This window comes from Oncorhynchus tshawytscha, linkage group LG12 (assembly GCF_018296145.1).
Source record: "Oncorhynchus tshawytscha isolate Ot180627B linkage group LG12, Otsh_v2.0, whole genome shotgun sequence".
NCBI classification, from domain to species: domain Eukaryota; kingdom Metazoa; phylum Chordata; class Actinopteri; order Salmoniformes; family Salmonidae; genus Oncorhynchus; species Oncorhynchus tshawytscha.
In genome coordinates, this window is record NC_056440.1 from 74,442,002 (window position 1) to 74,458,015 (window position 16,014).

At 44.1% G+C, this 16,014-nt stretch overlaps 1 protein-coding gene across 1 annotated transcript in view; it reads left to right on the forward strand.

Moving 5' to 3' along the window:
- The window catches only part of LOC112247469 (FERM domain-containing protein 5-like), a 124,274-nt gene that overhangs the window by 85,880 nt on the left and 22,380 nt on the right, over positions 1-16,014 (forward strand). The window contains exon 2 of the mRNA XM_042331058.1: positions 14,742-14,846. Within this exon, the coding sequence (XP_042186992.1) occupies positions 14,742-14,846 (105 nt within the window). The remainder of the gene's footprint in view (positions 1-14,741; positions 14,847-16,014) is intronic.

Sequence of the window (16,014 nt, forward strand, 5' to 3'; positions counted from 1 at the left end):
GGCAGAACAGTTGAAACTGGAGCAACAGCACGATCAGATGGACTGGGGACAGCAAGGAGTCGTCATGTCAGGTAGTCCTGGGGCATGGTCCTAGGGCTCAGGTCCTCCGAGAGAGAAAAAAAAAGAGAGAATTAGAGAGAGCATATGTGGGGTGGCCAGTCCTCTTCTGGCTGTGCCGGGTGGAGATTATAACAGAACATGGCCAAGATGTTCAAATGTTCATAAATGATCAGCATGTTCGAATAATAAGAAGGCAGAACAGTTGAAACTGGAGCAGCAGCACGGCCAGGTGGACTGGGGACAGCAAGGAGTCATCATGTCAGGTAATCCTGGGGCATGGTCCTAGGGCTCAGGTCCTCCGAGAGAGAGAAGGAGAGAATTAGAGAACGCACACTTAGATTCACACAGGACACCGAATAGGACAGGAGAAGTACTCCAGATATAACAAACTGACCCTAGCCCCCCGACACATAAACTACTGCAGCATAAATACTGGAGGCTGAGACAGGAGGGGTCAGGAGACACTGTGGACCCATCCGAGGACACCCCCGGACAGGGCCAAACAGGAAGGATATAACCCCACCCACTTTGCCAAAGCACAGCCCCCACACCACTAGAGGGATATCTTCAACCACGAACTTACCATCCTGAGACTGGGCCGAGTATAGCCCACAAAGATCTCCGCCATGGCACAACCAGAGGGGGGGGCGCCAACCCAGACAGGATGACCACATCAGTGAATCAACCCACTCAGGTGACGCACCCCTTCCAGGGACGGCATGAGAGAGCCCCAGTAAGCCAGTGACTCAGCCCCTGTAATAGGGTTAGAGGCAGAGAATCCCAGTGGAAAGAGGGGAACCGGCCAGTCAGAGACAGCAAGGGCGGTTCGTTGCTCCAGAGCCTTTCCGTTCACCCTCCCACTCCTGGGCCAGACTACACTCAATCATATGACCCACTGAAGAGATGAGTCTTCAGTAAAGACTTAAAGGTTGAGACCGAGTTTGCGTCTCTGACATGGGTAGGCAGACCGTTCCATAAAAATGGAGCTCTATAGGAGAAAGCCCTGCCTCCAGCTGTTTGCTTAGAAATTCTAGGGACAATTAGGAGGCCTGCGTCTTGTGACCGTAGCGTACGTGTAGGTATGTACGGCAGGACCAAATCAGAGAGATAGGTAGGAGCAAGCCCATGTAATGCTTTGTAGGTTAGCAGTAAAACCTTGAAATCAGCCCTTGCTTTGACAAGAAGCCAGTGTAGAGAGGCTAGCACTGGAGTAATATGATCAAATTTTTGGGTTCTAGTCAGGATTCTAGCAGCCGTATTTACCACCAACTGAAGTTTATTTAGTGCTTTATCCGGGTAGCCGGAAAGTAGAGCATTGCAGTAGTCTAACCTAGAAGTGACAAAAGCATGGATCAATTTTTCTGCATCATTTTTGGACAGAAAGTTTCTGATTTTTGCAATGTTACGTAGATGGAAAAAAGCTGTCCTTGAAATGGTCTTGATATGTTCTTCAAAAGAGAGATCAGGGTCCAGAGTAATGCCGAGGTCCTTCACAGTTTTATTTGAGACGACTGTACAACCATTAAGATTAATTGTCAGATTCAACAGAAGATCTCTTTGTTTCTTGGGACCTAGAACAAGCATCTCTGTTTTGTCCGAGTTTAAAAGTAGAAAGTTTGCAGCCATCCACTTCCTTATGTCTGAAACACATGCTTCTAGCAAGGGCAATTTTGGGGCTTCACCATGTTTCATTGAAATGTACAGCTGTGTGTCATCCGCATAGCAGTGAAAGTTAACATTATGTTTTCGAATAACATCCCCAAGAGGTAAAATATATAGTGAAAACAATAGTGGTCCTAAAACGGAACCTTGAGGAACACCGAAATTTACAGTTGATTTGTCAGAGGACAAACCATTCACAGAGACAAACTGATATCTTTCCAACAGATAAGATCTAAACCAGGCCAGAACTTGTCCGTGTAGACCAATTTGGGTTTCCAATCTCTCCAAAAGAATGTGGTGATCGATGGTATCAAAAGCAGCACTAAGGTCTAGGAGCACGAGGACAGATGCAGAGCCTCGGTCCGATGCCATTAAAATGTCATTTACCACCTTCACAAGTGCCGTCTCAGTGCTATGATGGGGTCTAAAACCAGACTGAAGCATTTCGTATACATTGTTTGTCTTCAGGAAGGCAGTAAGTTGCTGCGCAACAGCCTTTTCTAAAATTTTTGAGAGGAATGGAAGATTCGATATAGGCCGATAGTTTTTTATATTTTCTGGATCAAGGTTTGGCTTTTTCAAGAGAGGCTTTATTACTGCCACTTTTAGTGAGTTTGGTACACATCTGGTGGATAGAGAGCCGTTTATTATGTTCAACATAGGAGGGCCAAGCACAGGAAGCAGCTCTTTCAGTAGTTTAGTTGGAATAGGGTCCAGTATGCAGCTTGAAGGTTTAGAGGCCATGATTATTTTCATCATTGTGTCAAGAGATATATTACTAAAACACTTGAGCGTCTCTCTTGATCCTAGGTCCTGGGAGAGTTGTGCAGACTCAGGACAACTGAGCTTCGAAGGAATACGCAGATTTAAAGAGGAGTCCGTAATTTGCTTTCTAATAATCATAATCTTTTCCTCAAAGAGGTTCATGAATTTATCACTGCTAAAGTGAAAGTCATCCTCTCTTGGGGAATGCTGCTTTTTAGTTAGCTTTGCGACAGTATCAAAAAGGAATTTCGGATTGTTCTTATTTTCCTCAATTAAGTTAGAAAAATAGGATGATCGAGCAGCAGTAAGGGCTCTTCGGTACTGCACGGTACTGTCTTTCCAAGCTAGTCGGAAGACTTCCAGTTTGGTGTTGCCATTTCCGTTCCAATTTTCTGGAAGCTTGCTTCAGAGCTCGGGTATTTCTGTGTACCAGGGAGCTAGTTTCTTATGAGAAATGTTTTTAGTTTTTAGGGGTGCAACTGCATCTAGGGTATTGCGCAAGGTTAAATTGAGTTCCTCAGTTAGGTGGTTAACTGATTTTTGTCCTCTGGCGTCCTTGGGTAGACAGAGGGAATCTGGAAGGACATCAAGGAATCTTTGTGTAGTCTGTGAATTTATAGCACGACTTTTGATGTTCCTTGGTTGGGGTCTGAGCAGATTATTTGTTGCAATTGCAAACGTAATAAAATGGTGGTCCGATAGTCCAGGATTATGAGGAAAAACATTAAGATCCACAACATTTATTCCATGGGACAAAACTAGGTCCAGCGTATGACTGTGACAGTGAGTGGGTTCAGAGACATGTTGGACAAAACCCACTGAGTCGATGATGGCTCCGAAAGCCTTTTGGAGTGGGTCTGTGGACTTTTCCATGTGAATATTAAAGTCACCAAAGATTAGAATATTATCTGCTATGACTACAAGGTCCGATAGGAATTCAGGGAACTCAGTGAGGAACGCTGTATATGGCCCAGGAGGCCTGTAAACAGTAGCTATAAAAAGTGATTGAGTAGGCTGCATAGATTTCATGACTAGAAGCTCAAAAGACGAAAACGTCATTTTTTTTTGTAAATTGAAGTTTGCTATCGTAAATGTTAGCAACACCTCCGCCTTTGCGGGATGCACGGGGGATATGGTCACTAGTGTAGCCAGGAGGTGAGGCCTCATTTAACACAGTAAATTCATCAGGCTTAAGCCATGTTTCAGTCAGGCCAATCACATCAAGATTATGATCAGTGATTAGTTCATTGACTATAATTGCCTTTGAAGTAAGGGATCTAACATTAAGTAGCCCTATTTTGAGATGTGAGGTATCATGATCTCTTTCAATACTGACAGGAATGGAGGTGGTCTTTATCCTAGTGAGATTGCTAAGGCGAACACCGCCATGTTTAGTTTTTCCCAACCCAGGTCGAGGCACAGACACGGTCTCAATGGTGATAGCTGAGCTGACTACACTGACTATGCTAGTGGCAGACTCCACTATGCTGGCAGGCTGGCTAACAGCCTGCTGCCTGGCCTGCACCCTATTTCATTGTGGAGCTAGAGGAGTTAGAGCCCTGTCTATGTTGGTAGATAAGATGAGAGCACCCCTCCAGCTAGGATGGAGTCCGTCACTCCTCAGCAGGTCAGGCTTGGTCCTGTTTGTGGGTGAGTCCCAGAAAGAGGGCCAATTATCTACAAATTCTATCTTTTGGGAGGGGCAGAAAACAGTTTTCAACCAGCGATTGAGTTGAGAGACTCTGCTGTAGAGCTCATCACTCCCCCTAACTGGTAGGGGGCCAGAGACAATTACTCGATGCCGACACATCTTTCTAGCTGATTTACACGCAGAAGCTATGTTGCGCTTGGTGATCTCTGACTGTTTCATCCTAACATCGTTGGTGCCGACGTGGATAACAATATCTCTATACTCTCTGCACTCGCCAGTTTTAGCTTTAGCCAGCACCATCTTCAGATTAGCCTTAACGTCGGTAGCCCTGCCCCCCGGTAAACAGTGTATGATCGCTGGATGATTCGTTTTAAGTCTAATACTGCGGATAATGGAGTCGCCAATGACTAGAGTTTTCAATTTGTCAGAGCTAATGGTGGGAAGCTTCGGCGTCTCAGACCCCGTAACGAGAGGAGTAGAGACCACAGAAGACTCGGCCTCTGACTCCGACTCGCTGCTTAATGGGGAAAACCGGTTGAAAGTTTCTGTCGGCTGAATGAGCGACACCGGTTGAGCATTCCTACAGCATTTCCTTCCAGAAACCGTGAGAAAGTTGTCCGGCTGCGGGGACTGTGCCAGGGGATTTATACTACTATCTGTACTTACTGGTGGCACAGACGCTGTTTCATCCTTTCCTACACTGAAATTACCCTTGCCTAACGATTGCGTCTGAAGCTGGGCTTGCAGCACAGCTATCCTCGCCGTAAGGCGAGTACAGCGACCGCAATTAGAAGGCATCACGTTAATGTTACTACTTAGCTTCGGCTGTTGGAGGTCCTGACGAATCGTGTCCAGATAAAGCGTCCGGAGTGAAAAAGTTGAGGGAAAAAAGTAAATAATAATAATAATGTAATTAAAAAGTAAAAACCGTAATGTTTTCAGGTAGCAAAATAGGTTGGCAACAAAACGCACAGCAACTCGAAAACAAGTCTGCAAGTTGTGACCGGAAATGACGTTCTCCTACCACTACCACTATCAGCGGAGAGACTGTCTGGTGCGGGGGGCTGCCACCGGAGGGCTGGTGCATGGAGGTGGCACTGGATAGACCGGACCGTGCAGGCGCACTGGAGCTCTTGAGCACCGAGCCTGCCCAACCTTACCTGGTTGAATGCTCCCGGTAGCCAGGCCAGTGCAGCGAGGTGGAATAGCTGACCTGTCAATGTTTTTAATTTGCTGTTTTATACTCTTGTGAATTCAATGGTTTTTACTAGATTACTTGTAGTTTTTCATGTTGTCTGTATGTATTTTTTTGTAATGAATTGGTGCTGCCAATCTCAATGAGCCCTTCCTGGTTAAATAAAGGTTCAATAAAAATGAAAAAATACTCGTCGGCCACGGTGACGGAGAGCCCACAGGCTTTGATAGCGGGCCGTGTCAGTGGCACTGTATTGTCCTCAAAGTGAGCAAATAAATTGTTTAATTTGTCTGGGCACAAGACGTCGATGTCTGCGACGGGACTGGTTTTCTTTTTGTACTCCATGATTGACTGTAGACCCTGCCTGATTTGGTTGGGTCTAATTGTGTTGCTGTCCTGGAGCTTGTGTTTGTGTTTGTGAACAGAGCCCCAGGACCAGCTGAGTTAGGGGACTCTCTCTCTTTCTCTCCCAGTAAGTCAAGGCCTCTGCGTGGAGACACAGTACTGTAGTTTAAACGTGGGTTCAAATGGTATTTGAAACCTTTCAAATACTTTTAGCGTTTTATGTAGCCTGCCTGGAGTTCTAGATGTGTGGCGTTTGATGGTTTGGGGCTCTTGCATTGTTGCATTACTCCAGTCAAGCTCAATCAAACACAGATTAAGTATTTGAAATTATTTCTAATAGTATTAGAACCCAAGTCTGCAGCAGTTTAATTCCTAAAGCGAAAGCTTTAGGTAATTAGAGTGTGATGGCTATTAGGAAAACTTTCTAACAGTGCTAAGAGGGCCAGCCAGTGTGATTAAAAAGTAGCTGATGAATTTACTGGAATGAAGCTCAATTACTCCTAGAGAGTGGGTGGTCATATTCACTGGCAGTAACAGTGTTCTGTAGATTAGAAAGTGGGGTGGTTGTATTCACTGTCAGTAATTATTATTATTTGTATTTACCTTTATTTAACTAGGCAAGTCAGTTAAGAACAAATTCTTATTTTCAATGACGGCTTAGGAACAGTGGGTTAACTGCCTGTTCAGGGGCAGAACGACAGATTTGTACCTTGTCAGCTCGGGGGCTTGAACTTGCAACCTTCCAGTTACTAGTCCAATGCTCTAACCACTAGGCTACTCTGCCGCTACCCTGCCGCCCCGTAATGGTGTTCTGTAGATTAGAAAGTGGGTGGTCGTATTCACTGGCAGTAACGGTGTTCTGTAGATTAGAAAGTGGGTGGTCGTATTCACTGGCAGTAATGGTGTTCTGTAGATTAGAAAGTGGGTGGTCGTATTCACTGGCAGTAATGGTGTTCTGTAGATTAGAAAGTGGGTGGTGATATTCACTGGCAGTAACGGTGTTCTGTAGATTAGAAAGTGGGTGGTGATATTCACTGGCAGTAATGGTGTTCTGTAGATTAGAAAGTGGGTGGTGATATTCACTGGCAGTAATGGTGTTCTGTAGATTAGAAAGTGGGTGGTTATATTCACTGGCAGTAATGGTGTTCTGTAGATTAGAAAGTGGGTGGTGATATTCACTGGCAGTAATGGTGTTCTGTAGATTAGAAAGTGGGTGGTTATATTCACTGACAGTAATGGTGTTCTGTAGATTAGAAAGTGGGTGGTGATATTCACTGGCAGTAATGGTGTTCTGTAGATTAGAAAGTGGGTGGTGATATTCACTGGCAGTAATGGTGTTCTGTAGATTAGAAAGTGGGTGGTGATATTCACTGGCAGTAATGGTGTTCTGTAGATTAGAAAGTGGGTGGTGATATTCACTGGCAGTAATGGTGTTCTGTAGATTAGAAAGTGGGTGGTTATATTCACTGACAGTAATGGTGTTCTGTAGATTAGAAAGTGGGTGGTGATATTCACTGACAGTAATGGTGTTCTGTAGATTAGAAAGTGGGTGGTGATATTCACTGACAGTAACGGTGTTCTGTAGATTAGAAAGTGGGTGGTGATATTCACTGGCAGTAATGGTGTTCTGTAGATTAGAAAGTGGGTGGTGATATTCACTGGCAGTAATGGTGTTCTGTAGATTAGAAAGTGGGTGGTGATATTCACTGGCAGTAATGGTGTTCTGTAGATTAGAAAGTGGGTGGTGATATTCACTGGCAGTAATGGTGTTCTGTAGATTAGAAAGTGGGTGGTTATATTCACTGGCAGTAATGGTGTTCTGTAGATTAGAAAGTGGGTGGTGATATTCACTGGCAGTAATGGTGTTCTGTAGATTAGAAAGTGGGTGGTGATATTCACTGGCAGTAATGGTGTTCTGTAGATTAGAAAGTGGGTGGTTATATTCACTGACAGTAATGGTGTTCTGTAGATTTGAAAGTGGGTGGTGATATTCACTGACAGTAATGGTGTTCTGTAGATTAGAAAGTGGGTGGTGATATTCACTGACAGTAACGGTGTTCTGTAGATTAGAAAGTGGGTGGTGATATTCACTGGCAGTAATGGTGTTCTGTAGATTAGAAAGTGGGTGGTGATATTCACTTGCAGTAATGGTGTTCTGTAGATTAGAAAGTGGGTGGTTATATTCACTGACAGTAATGGTGTTCTGTAGATTAGAAAGTGGGTGGTGATATTCACTGACAGTAATGGTGTTCTGTAGATTAGAAAGTGGGTGGTGATATTCACTGACAGTAACGGTAATGGTGTTCTGTAGATTAGAAAGTGGGTGGTGATATTCACTGGCAGTAATGGTGTTCTGTAGATTAGAAAGTGGGTGGTGATATTCACTGGCAGTAATGGTGTTCTGTAGATTAGAAAGTGGGTGGTGATATTCACTGGCAGTAATGGTGTTCTGTAGATTAGAAAGTGGGTGGTGATATTCACTGGCAGTAATGGTGTTCTGTAGATTAGAAAGTGGGTGGTAGATATTCACTGGCAGTAATGGTGTTCTGTAGATTAGAAAGTGGGTGGTGATATTCACTGGCAGTAATGGTGTTCTGTAGATTAGAAAGTGGGTGGTGATATTCACTGGCAGTAATGGTGTTCTGTAGATTAGAAAGTGGGTGGTGATATTCACTGGCAGTAATGGTGTTCTGTAGATTTGAAAGTGGGTGGTGATATTCACTGACAGTAATGGTGTTCTGTAGATTAGAAAGTGGGTGGTTATATTCACTGACAGTAATGGTGTTCTGTAGATTAGAAAGTGGGTGGTGATATTCACTGGCAGTAATGGTGTTCTGTAGATTAGAAAGTGGGTGGTGATATTCACTGGCAGTAATGGTGTTCTGTAGATTAGAAAGTGGGTGGTGATATTCACTGACAGTAATGGTGTTCTGTAGATTAGAAAGTGGGTGGTGATATTCACTGACAGTAATGGTGTTCTGTAGATTAGAAAGTGGGTGGTGATATTCACTGGCAGTAATGGTGTTCTGTAGATTAGAAAGTGGGTGGTGATATTCACTGGCAGTAATGGTGTTCTGTAGATTAGAAAGTGGGTGGTGATATTCACTGGCAGTAATGGTGTTCTGTAGATTAGAAAGTGGGTGGTGATATTCACTGGCAGTAATGGTGTTCTGTAGATTAGAAAGTGGGTGGTGATATTCACTGGCAGTAATGGTGTTCTGTAGATTAGAAAGTGGGTGGTGATATTCACTGGCAGTAATGGTGTTCTGTAGATTAGAAAGTGGGTGGTGATATTCACTGTAGATTAGAAAGTGGGTGGTGACAGTAATGGTGTTCTGTAGATTAGAAAGTGGGTGGTGATATTCACTGGCAGTAACGGTGTTCTGTAGATTAGAAAGTGGGTGGTGGTATTCACTGACAGTAATGGTGTTCTGTAGATTAGAAAGTGGGTGGTGATATTCACTGGCAGTAATGGTGTTCTGTAGATTAGAAAGTGGGTGGTGATATTCACTGGCAGTAATGGTGTTCTGTAGATTAGAAAGTGGGTGGTGATATTCACTGGCAGTAATGGTGTTCTGTAGATTAGAAAGTGGGTGGTGATATTCACTGACAGTAACGGTGTTCTGTAGATTAGAAAGTGGGTGGTGATATTCACTGGCAGTAATGGTGTTCTGTAGATTAGAAAGTGGGTGGTGATATTCACTGGCAGTAATGGTGTTCTGTAGATTAGAAAGTGGGTGGTCGTATTCACTGGCAGTAATGGTGTTCTGTAGATTAGAAAGTGGGTGGTCGTATTCACTGGCAGTAATGGTGTTCTGTAGATTAGAAAGTGGGTGGTGATATTCACTGGCAGTAATGGTGTTCTGTAGATTAGAAAGTGGGTGGTGATATTCACTGGCAGTAATGGTGTTCTGTAGATTAGAAAGTGGGTGGTGATATTCACTGGCAGTAATGGTGTTCTGTAGATTAGAAAGTGGGTGGTGATATTCACTGGCAGTAATGGTGTTCTGTAGATTAGAAAGTGGGTGGTCGTATTCACTGGCAGTAATGGTGTTCTGTAGATTAGAAAGTGGGTGGTGATATTCACTGGCAGTAATGGTGTTCTGTAGATTAGAAAGTGGGTGGTGATATTCACTGACAGTAACGGTGTTCTGTAGATTAGAAAGTGGGTGGTGATATTCACTGGCAGTAATGGTGTTCTGTAGATTAGAAAGTGGGTGGTGATATTCACTGGCAGTAATGGTGTTCTGTAGATTAGAAAGTGGGTGGTGATATTAACTGGCTGTAATGGTGTTCTGTAGATTAGAAAGTGGGTGGTGATATTCACTGGCAGTAATGGTGTTCTGTAGATTAGAAAGTGGGTGGTGATATTAACTGGCTGTAACGGTGTTCTGTAGATTAGAAAGTGGGTGGTGATATTCACTGGCAGTAATGGTGTTCTGTAGATTAGAAAGTGGGTGGTGATATTCACTGGCAGCAATGGTGTCCTGTAGATTAGAAAGTGGGTGGTGATATTAACTGGCAGTAATGGTGTTCTGTAGATTAGAAAGTGGGTGGTGATATTAACTGACAGTAACGGTGTTCTGTAGATTAGAAAGTGGGTGGTGATATTCACTGACAGTAATGGTGTTCTGTAGATTAGAAAGTGGGTGGTGATATTCACTGGCAGTAATGGTGTTCTGTAGATTAGAAAGTGGGTGGTGATATTCACTGGCAGTAATGGTGTTCTGTAGATTAGAAAGTGGGTGGTGATATTCACTGACAGTAATGGTGTTCTGTAGATTAGAAAGTGTGGTAGAGAAGAAATAAGAAATACTGTTTGTGTACTTGCACTACACACACACACACACACACACACACACACACACACACACACACACACACACACAAATGCAGGCAGGAATGCACAAACACACACACACACACACTGAATGAAGCTCATAATAAATCCATACTATACAATGAAGATGCCACACTGAAAGTCATCAGTAGCTTTCCTTTGTTCATTCTGAGATGAGATATAGCCATTATCTCTGATTAAACCTCACTCATTAAAACTTCTATAACCCATCCTCTCTGTATTAACATATCTGCTATGCTCAACAGTAAAGTGGAGATGATGGTGTAGGTAGATGGTAGTGGTAGGTAGTAGATGGTAGGTGTTAGGTGGTAGATGGTAGGTGGTAGAGCAAAGCAGTGGAATACTGTACCAAAACATGGTACTCTGCATTAACATAACATATCCACACTCCCCACAAATCTATATTGTACAATACAGCGTTTTCCTACATAGTTGTGTTCCTCCAGAGTAGCTCGTCTCTGGGCTTATTCCCATAGGGACATCAGAGACCGCTTTGCTTTGCATCGGATCAATACGCTTTAGCTTCAGTCCTCTAATATATACAGTCATTGTCTTCAGCCCTGCTTCAGTCCTCTAATATATACAGTTATTGTCTTCAGCCCTGCTTCAGTCCTCTAATATATACAGTCATTGACTTCAGCCCTGCTTCTGTCCTCTAATATATACAGTCATTGTCTTCAGCCCTGCTTCAGTCCTCTAATATATACAGTCATTGTCTTCAGCCCTGCTTCAGTCCTCTAATATATACAGTCATTGTCTTCAGCCCTGCTTCAGTCCTCTAATATATACAGTTATTGTCTTCAGCCCTGCTTCAGTCCTCTAATATATACAGTCATTGACTTCAGCCCTGCTTCTGTCCTCTAATATATACAGTCATTGTCTTTGGCCCTGCTTCAGTCCTCTAGTATATACAGTCATTGTCTTCAGCCCTGCTTCAGTCCTCTAATATATATAGTCATTGTCTTCAGCCCTGCTTCAGTACTGCTGTTTCTGTACCAGGGGTGCTGCTCTCAACTTTTTAAAGTTGAATTTATCTCATCAATATGCAAAGTATACATTCAGTACAAGTTGAGGTCAGCTGTATGTATGTGCAATGTGCAGTGGTGCTTATGTAGCCATAATACAGTATGTAAAGCTGCTTAGTGACTGCTAAGTGCTATTGTCACGAATCCGCCGAAGATGGTGCCTCTTCCTGTTCGGGCGGCGCTCGGCGGTCGTCGCCGGCCTACTAGCTGCCAAGAATCCCCTTTTCTGTTTCATTTAGTTGTGTCTGATTAGTTGCACCTGTTTTGTGTTTAGGTTGTGATTTATGGGCTATTTAAACTCAGTAAGTAGATTAGTCACTACTTGTTTCTCTGTTCGTTTTGTGGATGTGTTATTTTCTGTATTTCTCTGGACTGTTTGTGTCCTGTTTTTGGGCCGGTCATTTGTATGCGCCTGGTGTTTTGGCGTGACCTACTTTTCTCCGGAAAAAATACAGTTGTCCTTTACCCTCTGCTCTCTGCACCTGACTCCGCACCCACTACTCCTAGAAGTCTCTCTGCGCCTGACTCCGCACCCACTACTCCTAGAAGTCTCTCTGCACCTGACTCCGCACCCACTACTCCTAGAAGTCTCTCTGGCCTGACTCCGCACCCACTACTCCTAGAAGTCTCTCTGCGCCTGACTCCGCACCCACTACTCCTAGAAGTCTCTCTGCGCCTGACTCCGCAGCCACTACTCCTAGAAGTCTCTCTGCGCCTGACTCCGCACCCACTACTCCTAGAAGTCTCTCTGCGCCTGACTCCGCACCCACTACTCCTAGAAGTCGTAACAGCTATAGGTGGCAGGTAGCCTAGTGGTTAAGAGTGTAGGCACTACACCGAAAGGTTGCTGGTTTGAAACCCCTAGGTGAAAAATATGTAAATTTGCCCTTGAACAAGGCACTTAACCCTAATTGCTCTTGATAAGAGTGTCTGCTAAATATGTAAAGTGTTGTTGTTCCTGGTGAGGGACAGAGATTGTTGAGTGCATCCAAAATGGAACCATCTTCTCTGTATAGTAGTAGTGCACAATAAAGGGAATAGGGAGCCATTATGGGACAAAACCTAGGATTAGTCTAATGAATGAAAGCCTGTGTTTGGGTTCCAGTTCATTTCATTCCTAAATGTTCAGACCTGTAGTGATAAATGGCTCTGTGTTTGGTTGTCTTTCAGTAAACACAGTTGCCATAAATTACATCACACACACTGTGATTCATTAGAGAGGCTGTCTGCCTCATTTTGGCTGTAGATAAGTTATGTAGCTTAGTATAGGAAGCAGGTACTATATGCGTGTATACATTGGTGCAGTGTCTCTGTATGTGCTTCTGTGGAGCGGTGTTTGTGTCTGTCTGCCACTCTCAGACCGGCAGGATGATTGTATTTTAAGGGAGTGCGAGTCAGCGCTTCGTGTCGTGGAGGATAGTCCTCAGTGTGTGTGGTATAGCTGCTGTGACGGTGACATACTGGACAGAGACAGTAGCCAGTGGATGTGCGATCCCATAGAGAGACTGGAAAAGGTCAGGCTTCTGAGGTGCTAGCCAGCGTTAACATTCAGAACATTCTGTCTGCGTGCCAAATAGCACACTATTCCCTATATGGTTCTGGAAATAGTAGTGCACTATAAAGTGAATATGGCGCCATTTGGGATGCATCCTCAGCGCTAACACTGAGCCATACAGTCACCTAGGGCTTTGCCAGATGCCAGCCTCAGCCCTGCTGATGTGTTTTTTGGTGGTAAACTGGGCCATTCTTATTACTGGGCCATTCACATTACTGGTCCTGGGCCATTCATATTACTGGGCCATTCATATTACTGGGCCTGGGTCAACCATATTACTGGGCCTGGGCCATTCATATTACTTGGCCTGGGCCATTCATATTACTTGGCCTGGGCCATTCATATTACTTGGCCTGGGCCATTCATATTACTTGGCCTGGGCCATTCATATTACTGTACCTGGGCCATTCATATTACTGGGTCTGGGTCATTCATATTACTGGGCCTGGGTCATTCATATTACTGGACCTGGGTCATTCATATTACTGGGCCTGGACATTCATATTAGTGGGCCTGGACATTCATATTACTGGGCCTGGACATTCATGTTAATGGGTCTGGGTCATTCATGTTAATGGGTCTGGGTCATTCATATTACTGGACCTGGGTCATTCATGTCAATGGGCCTGGGCCATTCATGTCAATGGGCCTGGGCCATTCATGTCAATGGGCCTGGGCCATTCATGTCAATGGGCCTGGGCCATTCATGTCAATGGGCCTGGGCCATTCATGTCAATGGGCCTGGGCCATTCATGTTGGGGCTGAGGTGGATACTGATTACATCATCAGACAGGCTGGGCTGAGGTGGATACTGATTACATCAACAGACAGGCTGGGCCGAGCCCAGTCACCCAGTGACCACCTATGTCTGAGCAGGCAGTAAGCAGCAGAGCATATTCCATTTACATCGCTCTTTGAAAAGTCTACAGAAGGCTGGGCTGAGGTGGATACTGGACCATTCCATTTGTCATGCGCTGCGAGGTGGATACTGATTACATCAACAGACGGGCTGCGACTACAGATTCCATTTCTTATTCACTGCACTGCACAGCAGGGCGTATTCCATTTCCCACTCACAGCTCTACACTGAAGGGCCAATTGAATTTCTCACTCTCTACATTTCCTCCTCATCACTGTCTGCACCAGGTGTACATTGCTCCACTTCCACTCCATTTTCCACCTTGTCTACCTCTCCGTACTGCTTCTCTCCATCATGTCTTTTCCTCTGCAGTAGAGGTTTCAGCGAGACATCACAGATGGCTGTTTCTGCATATTAATATTTGATTCTCCTCAGATATGTCCCCAGGGTTGGTGAAATATTAACCATGTTCTGGTGTTATTGAAATCTCATTTCTTTTGAGCCCCAAATCTTTGTACATGGTGTCTGTTCATGTTTTCACCCCTCTCCTCCTTAGCTCTTTGTCAGTCACTGTCTGTGGCGTTGCCTGGCTACCAACCACTGTCACCCCTACACTACTAACTAGTGTTGTTTTTCACGGTTGTACAGCGAGATGCATTACCTGGTATCTCCTCTACCTGGTTGTCATCTCTGTCACCCCTACATTGGTGACAGTAGTTGTCTCTCCTCAGTTATTCATGTAGTGTTTTCTTATGTGTTACAGCGCGATGCAAAGGGACAGTACCTGTTTGATCTCATCTGTCACCACCATAACCTGCTGGAGAAGGACTACTTTGGCATCAGATATGTGGACCCAGACAAACAGAGGGTGGGTGGTGTCAACCGACAGGGAGGAGGGGTAACTCCCTCTCTCTTTGTTTATGTCTGTCTATCTCTCTCTCTCTTTCTGACTGTTTCTCTCTTAACTACCTCTCCCTTGCTGCCACTTTCATACTCTCTCTCCTTTCCTCCCTCTCACTCTCTTTCCCATGACATCACACATATACCACTGAGCAGGCCATTTCTACAGTTTATCCCTCTCTTCTATCTCCTCCTTTCATGTGTGCCTGCAGCAGAGCCCAAGCCCGTACTCTACTGCGTCACAGCCTGAGGTTATTACTGTGTGTTAACGCTCTTGTCTGCACAGCCTGATACACACACGCACACCCTCACGTGACACCCACGCGCGCTCACACACACAGATCCTATTCCCATAGGAACAATGGTTCTGTGCCGATCAGAATCAGTTCCTGTTCTGTCTCTATCTCAACACTTTCAGAGAAGCGAGTGTTGTTGTTGTTGTTGTTGTGAGGAAAAAACATTTGATGGGAGGGAGGGGGATTTACAGAGTGATGGAGAAAGTGGTAGCACATCTTTCTGCCCATAAACTAACCAGAAGAAGACTTCAATCTGCTGTCAAACAGACAGATTGGACAGGAACTCTGATTGGAGCTGTTGGGTGTTTCTTACTGTGAGTATTGAACTGGACCTTACTTGGAAACATATTCCCTCACGCTGATCTGTGGAAAATGGTTTTGTCAGGTGTACTTTATGTGTAATAAAGCATCATTCTACCTTGACAGACTAATTAGTTACAAGTACACATATAATTATATCAGTCTAAACATTATTATCTATTCTAAACACGAGTGTCCATATCACGTTGTTGAGGAGCTGATGCAATAATGTGAAATATATATACACTGCTAAAAAAATAAAGGGAACACTACAATTACACATCCTAGATCTGAATGAATGAAATATTCTTATTAAATAGTTTTTTCTTTACATTGTTGAATGTGCTGACAACAAAATCACACAAAAATGATCGAAAATTATGGAAATCAAATTTATCAACCCATGGAGGTCTGGATTTGGAGTCACACTCAAAATTAAATTGGAAAACCACACTACAGGCTGATCCAACTTTGATGTAATGTCCTTAAAACAAGTCAAAATGAGGCTCAGTAGTGTGTGTGGCCTCCACGTGCCTGTAT